At 42.7% G+C, this 14,735-nt stretch overlaps 1 protein-coding gene across 2 annotated transcripts in view; it reads right to left on the minus strand.

Annotated features, from left to right (window-relative positions):
• nrg3b (neuregulin 3b) overlaps nucleotides 1–11,184 on the minus strand; it is a 219,602-nt gene extending 208,418 nt beyond the window's left edge. The window contains exon 1 of one of the 2 annotated variants that reach the window (XM_037544476.1): nucleotides 9,180–11,184. In XM_037544476.1, coding sequence (XP_037400373.1) covers nucleotides 9,180–10,047 — 868 coding nt within the window. In that variant the 5' untranslated portion in view covers nucleotides 10,048–11,184. The remainder of the gene's footprint in view (nucleotides 1–9,179) is intronic. The other variant, XM_017695964.2, reaches the window with a different exon arrangement.
• Nucleotides 11,185–14,735: the final 3,551 nt, after the last annotated feature.

Consider the following 14,735-nt stretch of genomic DNA (forward strand, 5'->3'; position numbering starts at 1 on the left):
GCTGTGTTCATTTAAAAGTTAAAATAACAACACTTGCCCTGTTACAGGAGAGCTGCCCTAAATCTGGAGCTCATGGAGCCTGGTGACACTGTTTAATGGATGGAGTCCTACCTGCTTGGAGACTGAATAAAAATTTTAAACATATATTCTTGTTTACCTAACTGAGATGCAGTACTTCTAAATGTGAGTTAGGAGATATAAATATTTATACAAATGCATTACACTTTATTTGTTACAATGCATTATGAATTGTTAATATGGTACATATAAATTCATAACATATATTATATTGTCAGTGTGAAAGAGTCCTAGCTTGCATAATGTATTATGGCCTGCCTATAAACAGATGGTCAGCCATAACAAGATTTTGGCTTAAATTAACTTTCCTTTAGTCTAATATTTGTGTCATTTCACTTGTAGCTCACAAATACAACCAAGTTATCATAATTTGGTTATATCACCACATATACATCAACAATAATCTATACCTGTTATGATTATACCAGTATAACCTATAGGCCTATATAAACGCTATGACATTACTTGAAGCTTGCAAAGACACATTACAATACATTAAAATCTCTGTGAGCTATTACTCCATTTTAGATTGTAAGTCATTGTTTTTAGTTGCAGTGCACCTGCTTACAGCAGTGAATATGTTACAGGAAATTCTAAAGCTCTCTGGTGTAACACCATTTTAAGCTTTTAATCTCTCACCACCTCCACTCAACCTGCAACTGCTTTATTTGAACTTAGTCCTATTACTGTCCTATTTAGTTTTATTATTTTGTTGAATTACTATTTGTTGATGCAAATTTTAGTTTTCTTTACTGTCTATGATTCTTTTTATTTAGGTTATTTACTTCATTCTTTCTGATATATTGCTATTTTATCATTTTTAAAACTTTTTTCCGTCTCTGATTAACTTGCTCAGCTACATTGTAAAGGACTGTCACCCTTAATTGACTTCCATCTACTTCTTAGAATAATTGATTGATTGATTGATTGATTGATTGATTGATTGATTGATTGGTCATAATGCCCTCTGGGAGATTGTTTATTTGTCAATAACAATATAACTCAAATTATGAGCTCTATTCCTAATGTATTATGATAACATTTCATTATTCATTATTAACTTGGCTTTAAAGTTTAATATGTTTTTAGAAATATGTTTAGCCATGTTTATAATGCTCTATGAAAGCATTATGATGTGTAATGAATATGTTCATATATTGTTACAGAAGTGCTGTTCTCATTTCAAAATATAGAGCTTTGAAGCAGGGGTTTCCAATCCCTGTCATTGCGCCCTTTGCTCTGCATGTTTTTGTGGTTTACCTTCTCTACACACCTGATCCAGCCAGCAAGGTACTTGTAAATTAGATAACAAGTTAACTCTGGTGTGCTTAGTGTTGGATTGCCAGGACTGAGATTGGGAACCCCTGCTTTAAAGAACCATGCACTGAACTGTTGGTTATGGAGCTAGTAGTAGTTCCATAACATCACTCCAGAGAACCCTGTTTGTTGTCTTTATGTGTGCTGTGAAACTCATGTGTAAGTTTAGGGGTTAAAGCAAGGCTGCATTCTCTCAGGGTCTCTGGCTCCCACTGTCATTTAATTTGTGATTGGTAGATGAGCATCATGTGACCACCCTGTTGCTGGTATCTGGGGAGAGCAGTGTGGCAGCAGTGGTGATGGCAGCTGGAGGAGCGCCGTGCTTCGGCCGGGCTAAAGCCCAGATGACCTCCCCCGGACCATGCTAAATGGATTTCTGTTTTTTCGCCTTTAATCCTCGTGCACGGGCATGTGGTACACTGCCCCTGCTGGAGCCGTCGGAGCTGGCTGACAAGTGGAAGCTTTTTGTGTACAGGCTGCAGGTTAGCAAGTCAAAAAAAAAAAAGACATCACAGCATCGCGCTTGCTTTTCGCTCCCTACATCCAAAAAGCCTTCTGTCTGATCCGCTCAGCAGCGATTTTCTGGCTGTTTATATTGCCGAGGCTCCAACCCTCTGTGTTCGCTCCCTCCCCCTTTCCACTGTTTCTTCCTCCGCAAACACTGTGCTTTCATACCTGACAAAACCCACTCTAGCACGGTGCCTTCTGACTCTGCCATGGAAGGTGTGCGTGGAATCACAATGATATGTCAGTTGGGATGATCCCCCCACACACACACCCCACCATAGGCACTCAGCCAACTGCATTTAGAGCTACAGACCAACATTCTCTTATTCTCACTCTCTCTTGCTCTCTCTCCCTCACACACACACACAGCTACAGATACACAATTCTCTCTCTCTTCGTTTCTCTCAGTCTCTACACAGCATTCACTGTGCCAGCCGCCCTCCGCCTCCTCATACAGGAAGCAATGAGGCTGTGCCCAGAGCAAGTCCACTGAACAGAGACAAAGAGGCAGCACACACACACACACACACACACACACACACACACACACACACACACACACACACACACACACACACGCACACACAGGAAGTTGGATGGGGCTTGAGCAAGACGCACAGAGAAACACAGAGACACAGACAAAGAGTAGGAAAAAATTATCACACAGTTTTTTCTTAGTTGCTTCAATACTTTCATCCATTCAGAAGTCATATTCTCAAAACAGTTAATGCACGATAATAAACAGAATCTTACTGGCCATAGTAACGCACTTTACCAAATGGCCAGACCTCCACAAAAATATGAACATTCCACTGAAGCTTTTCCATCTTATACAGATTCAATTCACAATCAGAAGAGTAAATTCCTTAATTCAATTACTAAAGAACCACCAAAACACAAAACCACAAAACACAGGTTTCAATTTAAACCTATTATCCTTTGTTAGTGCTGTACATCCACACTGTACTATCTGCTAATGCTTTACTGTAAACAGATTAAGAACATGCCAGAGTTAAGAACATTGCAGAGTGGAATCTCTTCTGTTCTCCAAGGTAGTTTTATCAGAGATATACTCACAATACTCTTTCCCATTCCCACTTGTTTCCACTGAAAATCTGCAGCACTTGTCCCGCTCCCACCCACAACCTAATCGTTTTGTATTGCTCCCATATAGCTGGTTTCCATCTGCATTAGTTACAACTGAAAATGTCTGCCACATATCACGCTTCCCTTTAGTCAGGTTCAGACAGCCTCAGCCTACAAAGCTGTGGCCAACTGACTGTCTGAAGGCTTTGCCATTTCTGTAGCCTACAGAAACTGCAAAGCCTTGTTCATGTGAATGGTTGCTACACAACTATTTACAATGAGATTATTCATTTTAGTTATTCTTCCGTTTGATATTATTTGTATATGCTCATTATAAAGTGGTTGAAATCATATTATTGATTATTAATTTCTTTACATGAACGTGTTGTCCCACTTCTGCCCACCCTGTCTTGGTTAACTGCATGCTCCCATGCATGACCCTGCAAATTAGCCCCATGACACAAGATATCGTGGAGGGTCCTGTGGGAATACAGACCTGTGCTGCACCACTCCAACCAACAAAAAACTAATTTAACCCAACATGTTATTTTCTCCATATCTTGAAAGACAACACTGCACCAAAAAATAATGAGACTTTTGTCTAAAATGGTCAAACATTCACACAATACTAAACACAGGGCACAAAAGCAAACTTTTGCTTTAAACATTACAACTAACAATCAGGAGAGTAAATTCCTCCAATCGCTCCCTTAACAACAACCGCAATAAACAAAAACAAAGAGGTTTCAGTTTCACAGGTTTCAGCCTTTCTTTAGCACTGCATGTCTCAGAATATGCCAAAGTGTGAGGATATCACAATGTGAAATGTATTATTTCCCAGAGATACATTTCAGTGCAATGTACTGTATAAGCTGTGCAAAAGGTTTTGTCCCTATATTTTCTTCTATACTCATTTACACATAGACAAGAGAGGTGGGGAGCAACACTGTCCAAAAAGATGTTTCACAATCTCAGTAAGTCCATCTGTCATTTTGTTCATCATTATTAAACCTCTTTTATCTAAGCTTATATCAACATCTGATGATGACTGATTTCTGATTTAACAACAGTGCACTATCTAGTTCACAGTGTAGAAGGTAGATATAGCTATGAAAGTATTTTCTAACTGTCTGACTGTTGCTACATGTTTTATTATGTTCTACACAGTTACCCAATGAACTTTTGTGCTTTTCTGTGAATCTGTGTTAGTTGTTTTGGAAAAAATTATTGAATGTGAATGTGACATTGAAGATAAATTCAAACTCAGTTTCATACATTTTTAGTGATTGAGGAAAAATTGTATTATCCCAAATCTGAGCCAACACACTTTAGGCCTGCACAAATTTTAAAAACCTTAATAAGACTAACATGGTATAAGCAGTCCTTAACCAATATCATACTTACCTATTCCATTTCCCTTTGTGGACAAATACTCGTGTCTGGCCTCCAGTTTGTCATTACTGGTTTTTAACTTGACTGTCTGTCATTGTGGAAATAAGCTTTATATGACTTTATAAGTCTTACCTATTACTTATTCCTGAATCTGATAAAAAAAATCATCTAGTCTCCTTTATTCATGCTTATAATTAACAACTGACTACTCTGTTAACAATTGTGCCCTTTGTTGTTCACACTGGTGCTGAAAGTGAATATGACTATAAGATGAAGATAAGACAGACATGGAAGACAAATTAAAGAGAGGAGAGTGAAAAGGACATACCGGAATAGGAAAAAGAGAATGAAATAAAACAGGGGTGTGGAAAAGAAAGAGAGGACCAACATGAACACAAGCAGGAAAGGGCTAGATGAGAATGAGGGAACAGAGGGATGTGGAAGTGAAAGAGGACACAATAGAATAAAATAGATACAAACACAGGAAATGGAAAAATGAGAGTGAGGGAATAGAGGGATGTGGAAGAGCACAGAATGTAAGAGAAAGAATTAAGAGAATAAACAGCAATGAGAGAAAGGCAGGAGCAAAGTGAAAGAGAAATAAGAAAAATAGGAATGAGACAACAGAAGGACGTGGAAAAGAGCAGGAAAAGAACAGAGTCAAGTAGAAATGCAGGAAGAGGGAAAAAAATGAGAATGAGGGAAAAGAGGGATGTGGAAAAGAACAGACTGAAAGAGAAACACAGGAAGAGGACAAATGAGAATGAGAGAAGAGAGGGATGTGGAAAAGAACAGACTGAAAGAGAAACACAGGAAGAGGATAAATGAGAAGGAGAGAAGGGAGGAATGTGGAAGAGAAAGAAAAGAGAGTTTTAAAGGCAAAAAGAGGAGCGTGGTGCAATAGAGCTGGAGCCAAATAGAGGCTGAGAGGTTCTCAAGTTTCAGTGCTTTTCTAATAGATGGCTGCATGTCTTGCTGCAGAACAAAAAGGAGATTAATACAGATGTGCATGGGTTGCAGTGGGATCTGTCTGAGTGATATTAAAATGTTGTTAGTGTCTCTTTGAACCAATTCAGCTCCGGTCCAATACGAATACGGCCTCTCCCGATGCATTATCATACAAATCCCACCTAAACATGAGATCACTTAGCCAGAGACAAGATGAATGTGCTTGCGTCTGGCCACTACAGCCCATTTTATCATGCACTTGCCCAGAAGACTCGCTGCACGAAGGCTCTGGCTAGAGTGGAATAGGTTACATTACATTGTGATAGATTACCTTACACAATATTGCAGAACGCAATTGAAGTCTATTTTACAAACTGCTCTACCACCTCCATTTGTCGCCACTGAGGGCCAATGTAAAAAATCGCAAAGTTCCAATAGCAACACCCATCATAGGATGCAAAGGCCACGTGGAGCATGTGCTCACACTATCAGTGGCCCTGGGGGGCTGCTCCCAGCCTAGCAAACACATTAAGCTGGAGTCATAAAAACCTCAGCTCTCTAACATCCACTCTTCACTCTCCATCAGGCCAGTGGATATGAGTGAGAATGCTGCCAACACATAACTAAATGAGAGGACAGCCCTGAGGTCTATAGGGATGCTCAACCCTAAGCAACACTCATTCTTCCCCAAAGCTTTAATTCATGGCCTTCTCATGCTCTCTCCATCAGCTCTTGCCCCTGAGTGCTTCCAACATTAGGGCAAATCCCCAGTACAAGCATGTTTTAAATTATATGTAATGGTCATGGTATATAACCTAATTGGCCTGTCTATGCTGTGTCCACTAATATGTCTAATGTAATTTAGTCTGGCTACTGCTAGGACAAAATGCTGGCAAAAATCCAATTGAAACAAATGAGAAATTTTAATACACAACTGGTTAAAATTTGAACATTTAAAATTAATTATTTAGAATACATTTTTTTTTTTTAATTATATATTTTTCTCAGGTATGTGAAAATATACCCTGTTAGGATAGATTGCATGTAGATCCTTTAGCTTCACAGTGAATCTAAATTTGGCAAAACCATTGTAGACGCTTTCCGTTCCCCTAACATTCAACTAAATGTCTATGCAAATCACTAAGGTCCATTAGCCTTGGCTCTATTACCAACCTCGAATATTAACTTCAAACCAAAACCTAATTCTAAGACTAACCTTGCCCATATTCCCAACCCCTAAATTAAACTTCAACCCTAAAACTAATCCAAACACTAATCCTGACCTTAATCATAACTTCAACCCAAGATCAACTGCTAACACTAACCCTGGCCTTAATTCTGCACTGTAAAAATTGAGAAGTCTGGTCAACCTCTCATTTTAAACATTGTAACCCTAACCTTAAGATTAACCCTGCACTTAATCCTAACACTAACCCTGACCCTAATCTTAACCTTAACTGGTGGAGATTTCCATAATTTTTTAAACTGTCTGCATAATTAAACCACTGAAACGTAAACAAAGTCAGACAGAGGGTTTAGTGTGAAATGGTGTATCGTAGAGAAACTCACTGACTGTGATTTCTTCACAGTGGTGGTCATTTGAACCAGGGATCATGATGTCTACTTAAACATTTTACCATTTTATTTACTATTCAAAACAACCAGTAAACCCACACACATCTTCTGGGTTTTTATATATATTGTCAATAATGCACTGTGGCATGCGCCCGCCTCATGCATGAAGGGCTCTGAATGGATTTTTTTTTAAAATGCCAAATGTCTTATGCCAAAACTTTCTAACAGCTTTCATAAAACAATGCCTTGGCCATCAGGCAGTATATTCATAACCACTTAATATAATAACTTTCTGTGAGGGAGCTTAAAGATGCATTACATTCTTCAAATGTCTGGCTCCTTTCACCACCACTGTGAATGATTTGGACTCAGTACAGTTTTCCACAATGGCACACTTTGACAAACTTAAAGATATTACAAGTTAATTATACAGAAATTTCAGTTCAACCTCTACCAAAAACATTAACCCAACTCTGAATCCAAAGCTATCCGTGGTCTAAAAGATTTTATATTACTAAATTGTTTGTTAATAACTTGCAAATATATGGATGATAAATAAAGTGGCACCTTAATCTTTAACCCAGATATATTGGATTAAATCGGATTTTGGCCAGCATTCCATAAAGCGTGTCCAAACTCACAACACTTGCTACAAAAGCACTCATTTATGGGAGGAGCATGGACAGATCAATTAGCTGAGTATGTGCTATATTAAGGGCATTAGACACAGCATACATATTGCTATTTCATATATGTAAAAACAAACAAACACAATATTCAATACTATTGAGTTGAGATTGGCCCTGAGAAACACATACCAAGGCCTTAGATTGATTCCCCTCATAAAGCGCATTGTGAAGAGTTAATGGCATGGACATGAAGTGGTCTTAAACCCTACACCGGTTTCTACCAAATAATCAAAGAGAAATGCACTGGAGCAGAAAGAATGCAATGGCTTTGTGAAATACTATGGTTCCCTCGTTGTGTTAGGTTGTTCAAAGTCTGTGGGGCTACATGACATTCAGACTCAAAGTTGGCTAATTGCTAGTGACACATACAATTGATGGTCTGTTTTTAGCACCTTGCTCTCTAAATAAACAACCTTCTGGATCTGATTAGAAAAGTACATTTAATTAGCACACAGACTAGTGCTAATTCCCCACTGTGGCTCATCCTGTGGCTACAGCTCATACTGGTGCCATTAACATTTCAAGGGAGAATGGGCATTTTTTCTCTCTCCCTGCCCTTTGCAGAACACACTAAGTGATTTTATTACTGCCTGCATATCAGTTATCTTTCACTTTGAAAATGGAGCTGGTGCTCGCAGCATGCATGAATGTACAGTGACAGATCCTTAACATAGGCAGATATACGGAGACACATGCAGAGCAATGTAAATATTGTTCTCTGCATGAAGCTCTTTTATATCCATAATGAAAAAGAGGCCACTAGAGCTAGCTCCTTCTCTTACGCTCTCATTCTCCCGGTGTGAAAGCTCCTGGGCTAGTCTGAGGCCAGTACCTTCAAGTCTACCTGCCACACCTGCTGCAGTAGTCATATCTTCACTTATCTAAATGGGATCTCTTCCCTGAACCTGATCCCTACTGACAGGGGGGAGCAGTGCCCTCTTCTCTCCAACTCTCCCCTTCCCACTCTCTCTCTCTCTCTCTCTCTCTCTCTTTCGCTCTCTCTCTCTCTCTCTCTCATTCTCTCAATTTCTCTTGATCCCTATGAGTAAGGGCACACATCTCCACTGAAACAGAACTACCACAAAAGAAAATAAAGACACTAGTGAAACCAGAAACAATACCAGAAGCAGTTGTTCCAAAAGAAAAAAGCACAGAGCCAGTTCAGAAGATCCCTATCAAGCTAATCCACATCCGAGTAAACAGCTAAAGATGAAAAAGAGGACTCATGTGTGCTCTCATTACCATGCACAGCTAATGAGCACACCAGCACCAGTGCCATTAAGCCTGCTTGAACGGCTCTTTTGTAAGACTGAGCAAGGAGCAGTGCCTATGTGAGTATATCCACTGTTTTACATACTAAGGCTTCTTTTCCAGGGAAATTTGCATAAGGAAGAAGAAAAATAGCACAGCTACTGTGTGGCTCAATAAATGGCAAAATAAATACATTTGTAAAACAATCAGATCACGTTGAAGTTTGAAACTGATCAAAGAAAAGCAAGGCATAGTTCAATACAAACGTAGGCTGCTCAAACATACATTTGCAAACATCTGCACGACTACATCTAAGTGCTAGAACATTCTACTTACGGGTTCTGAAGCGGTGGTGAGGCCGTGTTGGCTTGGTGGAGGGACCCTTGGAGGAGCGTCCATGGTTCAAGCGCTGGGTTGGCCTGGCAGGAGCTGTAGGTGTGGAGGTGGTGGGCGGGGCCATTCGGGTAGTAGTTGTGCTTTTTGCAGTAGTAGTAGAAGTGGTAGCAGTAGTTGTGGTGGTGATGGAGGTCGGGCTTAGTGGGCCCGCTCTGGAGGAAGGGTGTGCATTTCGGCCCCCAGCTGCACCGCTAGGCTTTCGGACAGTTGTACTTCGTGGGGTCACTTCCTTGCCACCGGGCATAGCTGGGCGAGTAGAAGCAGTGCCATTGGCTTTTGTGCCCACCCTGTTATGGAGGTGAGGGGCTTGATTCCCTGAACCTCCTCCAACTGCTCCAACTGCCCTCCCCCCACTGCTGCTGCTGCTGCTACTGGCTGTATGGTTAGAAGGAGGTCCAGCTTGAGTCCTCTGAACTGCACTGGTCCCATCTGCGGCTGAGCCAGGGCCCATAGTATTGGCTGGGACCGCTGTGGATGCCGAGGGGGCGTCTGGGCCCTTTGGCAGGGAGCTGGGTTTGGAGAGGAAGATGGGGTCCTGCCCAATGCCTTTGGCGTCCACCAGGTCGGGAGGGACATAGTCCTGGACAGAGCCCACCACAATCCACTTGAGTAGCATCAGGCTGAGGCCAAGGCCCACAAAGCCCATCAGCAAGGGCACCACGCACAGCCACGTCTGCTGCTGGCGGGGCCACACTGCACAGGGGCCACAGCGGAGGGGCCCCGGGGCCCGGGGAGAGGCCTGTTCGCCCCCAGGCTCCTCCAGGGTCATGGTCTCCATGGTGGCCCCTAGTGCTGTTCTCTCGCTCATGCTGTCGGAGTTCAGGGCCCGGCTAAGAAGCAGCAGCAGCAGCAGCGGCGGCGGAGCAAGTAGGGGAGGGGGCCAGGGAGGGAACCAGGGCTGGGCATCTCATTAACATTCACACGCGCAGACACGCACACATATACCCGCTCTCGTTCACAGCCACAGAGACGCAAGCAAACTCGGAAAGACCATTTTAACACGGAACGTCAGCCCATGAACAGAAATCCTACACAATACACGTTAGCCCATATACAAGCCCACAGACAGAAACCCTACACAATAATCCTAATGCAATGCAGTAATTAGCACATGCTAGGAACAACTGCACACACAAAAACAAATACTCAGAGAGCAGAGGTGAGAAAAGGAAAGGGAGGGAGGGAGAGAGGGAGGAAGGGGGGAGGGGGGGGGGGGGGATCGAGGGACGTGCCTCTATCTAGTTCAGCGTCCGGAGAGACCGATATAATTCCCAAGGCGCTCCGCAGATGAGAAAAAGCCAGGAGTAGCGGGGGAAAAACACACAAAACACAAGGCTGGCAGACGGAGTCATTAGAAGCGTGCCGTAAAATCCGTATTGCAAGAACACTCCCTGCTGCAGCTCCTCTCCTCTCGCAGCTGCACTAACGCAGTAACCGTGGCGGCTGGCGCAGCCCCTGCCTCTGTGCGCGTGTGTGTGTGCGTGTGCAGTGGGGAAAAGCAACTCAGGTAGCAGCAGTAAAGGCTTCGCTCTCCCCAGACCCAGCCCTGGTTGCGGTCTCTTTGCGCTCTCTCTCCAGCGGTGCTCCAGCGCACACGCACACACAGGGAGCTGTAATCTCCTTCCCCGAGAGAAAGCAGCCAAGCAGTGGACAGCACAGAGATGCAAGGGAATCAGCAGGGTTAAATCCGTTTGATCCCGTTTTTTTCCCAATCCATGCCCTCGGACAGCCCCGTTCTGTGCAGCAAGAACGTCCAGCTGTCAGTCCAAGGTCTGTCTGCACATCAGGGCTGAAAAGAAGGAAAGAAGTGCAGCCTCCAAGTCTGCTACATTCCCACACTGAGAGAAACACACACTAGTGGTAATACAGCGAGAGGTAGAGAGAGAGAGCGAGAGAGAGAGAAAGAGAGGGAGAGAGACAGGAGAGAGAGAAGGGATGGGAGGAGGAAGAGGGGAGCGCTGCTCTGAAAACTGATGCGGCTGCTTTTCTTAGGCTGCAGTGTGTGTGTGTGTGTGTGTGTGTGTGTATGTTCCGGTGGTGTGGACTGTGAGTGATGCTGCCTTAATATTTCCTGAGCAGCCCCTCTCCTCTTTCTCCTGCCCCCTCTTTCTGCAGGACAACAAACAGTGTCTGTTCAGTGTGTGTGTGTGTGTGTGTGTGTGTGTGTGTGTGTGTGTGTGCTTGCCTGCTCATGGGCAGAGAGATTTAACAGGAAGAGAAACAGAAAGAGAGAGGGACTGCTCCCACTCTTTCTGTCCAAGAGAACATGCAGAAAGCTGGGAAAAAATCAACAAGAGAGAGATATAGAGAGAAGGGAGAGAGATAGGGCGACAGAAAGGGAGAAAGGGGAGAGAGAAAGAAATAGAGAGAGAAAGAGAAAGAGAGAGAGGGAGAGGGAGAGAGAGGGTGGATAGGGACATAGAGAAAGAAACAAGAGAGAAGGAAGGAGAGAAAGAGAGGCAGAGAAACAGGAAGAGAGACAGTTCTAGAAATAGAGAGACAGGTCTAGAAATAGAGAGACAGGACAGAGAGAGATGAGAGTGAGAGAGACAGAGAACTTGGAGAGACAGCAGGTGAGAGAGAGTGATGTCTGCAGTGCTAAGCACGACACAGAAGCACATACAGCATATGCAGAGTCAACTAAAGCCTCCAGCCCCGCACACAACACCCCAGAGAAGGAGGGGTGGAGTGAAGAGAGTGATGAAGAAGAAAAAAAGCGACTGAGTGGAAGAAGAGGTGCCCAGTGAGAATGTCACACACAAAACTGGAACATATATGCACAACATTCAGGCTACTTGGTTTTAAGGTGATCAAATTTCAGGGCGAACAGCACACACACACACTAACGAGTGCAATCTGGGGAATTGGGGCGGTGACTGCTGAATCCTGACCCACAGAGGCGGGAATGGCAAGAATAGCCTAGAGCTTTAATGGATAATTAGAACCCATGGTGACACCGCCTTGTGATTTTCCTCATTAATAGACGGGGAACCCAAAGGGCGGATGTAAGAAAGTATGTCGAGTAAGCTGAAGTGGATAAGAGAAGTGTGTGGTGGGATATTGGTGTGAACAAAGGTGGCACACTTTCACCGCCGTTATGCAATCCCTCCCCATATCTAAAATACAAAAAAAAAAAACATCTTACATAACAGCCAACATTATCCAATAGTATTTCAAACATCACACATCAAACAAGTGACATCAGTAGAGAATTTCCTCTACATTTTGCACCACCCATCATTATAGGAGTTATATCATTCCCAAAAATTCATTTCCTGCTTAGTGCTGAAGCCTGATGACCTGAAACTGGAAAGATTGACTGTCCTCTCGTTCTGTAAAACTGTTACCGGAATGTTGAAGAAACATATTATTTCTCCTCATCTGTGTAATGCAAATTGAGCCAGCAACAGCAGAATAGCAATGAAAAATAGTAGAGGCTGCCAGAAACACAGGGGAGCCTCGTTTTGTCATATATATGATGATTGCTTTTCATTAGTGGCTTTTGGCAGAACTGTTGCCTGAGATTGCCTTATTTGTTTGCAGCTAGGCTGGTTAGGATGTTTAAGGACATCTTTCATTTTCAGGGACCCTTGCAATGGAGTCTCTCTCTCTCTCTCTCTCTCTCTTTATTTCACTCTCTCTCTATCACTCTCCCTATTTCACTCTCTCTCTATCACTCTCTTTCTCTCACTCTCTCCCCTGAGTTCACTGTGCCACTTTTCCTTGTAAATCTCTTAATCAAAGAGCGTGGATTCAAAGAGCCCTCTCAGTCAAAGATGTCACGCAGAGCCGGCACATTCCTCAGAGGATCTCTAATGTACGATGCGAAACGGGGAGCAGTTAACATGGCAACATGGTGGCTCTGAGTGACAGGTTGCTACGGCAGCACTACCAGAGGCCTGTCACTAAGGCTAACCCGGGCTACTGAATTATGAAATAGGGGAAGGAAGTGGAACTCCTCTCATCAAGAAAGTGGAAGACAGAGTAAGACAGGGATACAGAGAGAGAGAGAGAGAGAGAGAGAGAGAGAGAGAGAGAGAGAGAGAGAGAGAGAGGCAGAAGTAGGCATTACGCAGCAAGCAAAAAGACTGCCAAAACCCTGAAGCAGGTTGGAAACCCCAGCTCAGACTTAAGAAGCCTTCTGGCTGTTCCCACAGAGCGTCCCACCGTCCAAAATAAACAGGCACACACAAAAAGTATGTACATATTCAGGTCGTGCGAGTGCTCAGGCCCACCCGGAGAAACAAACAGAGGCAGGTCCGCTCAGACTGAGGGACTTTGGATGGAGTGAGAGGCCCAGCTGGTACAGGCATGAGCTGTGTGAAGCAGAGATGTCCAGAGAAGAGAGGAACACTGGGGAGAGGCACACACAATCTGCTACACAGCATCAGCATGCACTTACCACTGTCTGCCAGCAGGGGACAGGCATTTTCATTTTCAATTTATTATGTGCCTCGTCAAAATGTTACCTGAGAAGGGTAAAGCTGCCTTGTTTGCAGCGGTGCAGAGCAACAGCGACATGTATTACAGTGATGTGGTACAACTTAGATCAATTCAGTTTAATCCAGTTAAATTCAGTCCAGGACTAGAGGTACTGTGGATACAGTGTAAAGCATGAAAAAAGCTTATCTGTCCAGGACTTGGAACAGCATTATCATTTAAGCTAAACTGCAAGCTATCTTTCAAGCTATCAAGTTATCTTTAGCAGCATTGTAATGGCCCTTACAGTGCTAGGCAAAAGTCAGACATCACCTTCTGGTAAAAAAAAATGTAGTCTTAGAAATTGGCTGCATGTTCTGCTTCTCAATATCCCAGTAAGCCCAGACATCCATTCAGTGATACTGAGGTCCCTGAGGATCCTGTGGCCAGACCCATAGTGTTGAGTTGTCCTTTCACAGTGGTAGAATTGACAGAATCACCTGTGGTTTTTTCAAATCTGAAGCAAGAGCAGAGTGTTTCTCGTGTCAGTCAAAGATGAAAGATTTAGACATTATCTGTTAATAAGTCTACCAGACCAGATGAGGGTAAGGAATGATATATATTTTAATCATTTTTGAATAGTTTTAAAAATGGGAAATTTTACTTATCTTTCTTTCCCATTCTTTATACAAGCCTAATTTGTTATCCATATAAATTTCTCATAAATATCTCCTAAAATAAGAATAAATTACTTAATGAATTGAAATGTAATAAACAAAGTGTGGTCTCTGACTTTTGCAAAATACTGTATGGGATTATCGTTTACATTTCCTTGTACAGAATATTTAAGTACAAAACATAATAAAATACCTGTGGTTTTGAAAAGCAAAATGAATTCTGTGGCTGCTGGATGTGAGATGTATCTGGGTTGTATTTGGTGGGTCAGTTACTGATATCTAAGCATGATTTTGTGTTTAAATATTTTTACACTTCAGAATGTTTGTGGCAATATTAGCAGTGAGGTGTTTTTCACTCACTCATGTGAAAATTATATCACAACATCTGTTCCTTGGAAAA

This window comes from Pygocentrus nattereri, chromosome 13 (assembly GCF_015220715.1).
Source record: "Pygocentrus nattereri isolate fPygNat1 chromosome 13, fPygNat1.pri, whole genome shotgun sequence".
In the NCBI taxonomy this organism is placed as follows: domain Eukaryota; kingdom Metazoa; phylum Chordata; class Actinopteri; order Characiformes; family Serrasalmidae; genus Pygocentrus; species Pygocentrus nattereri.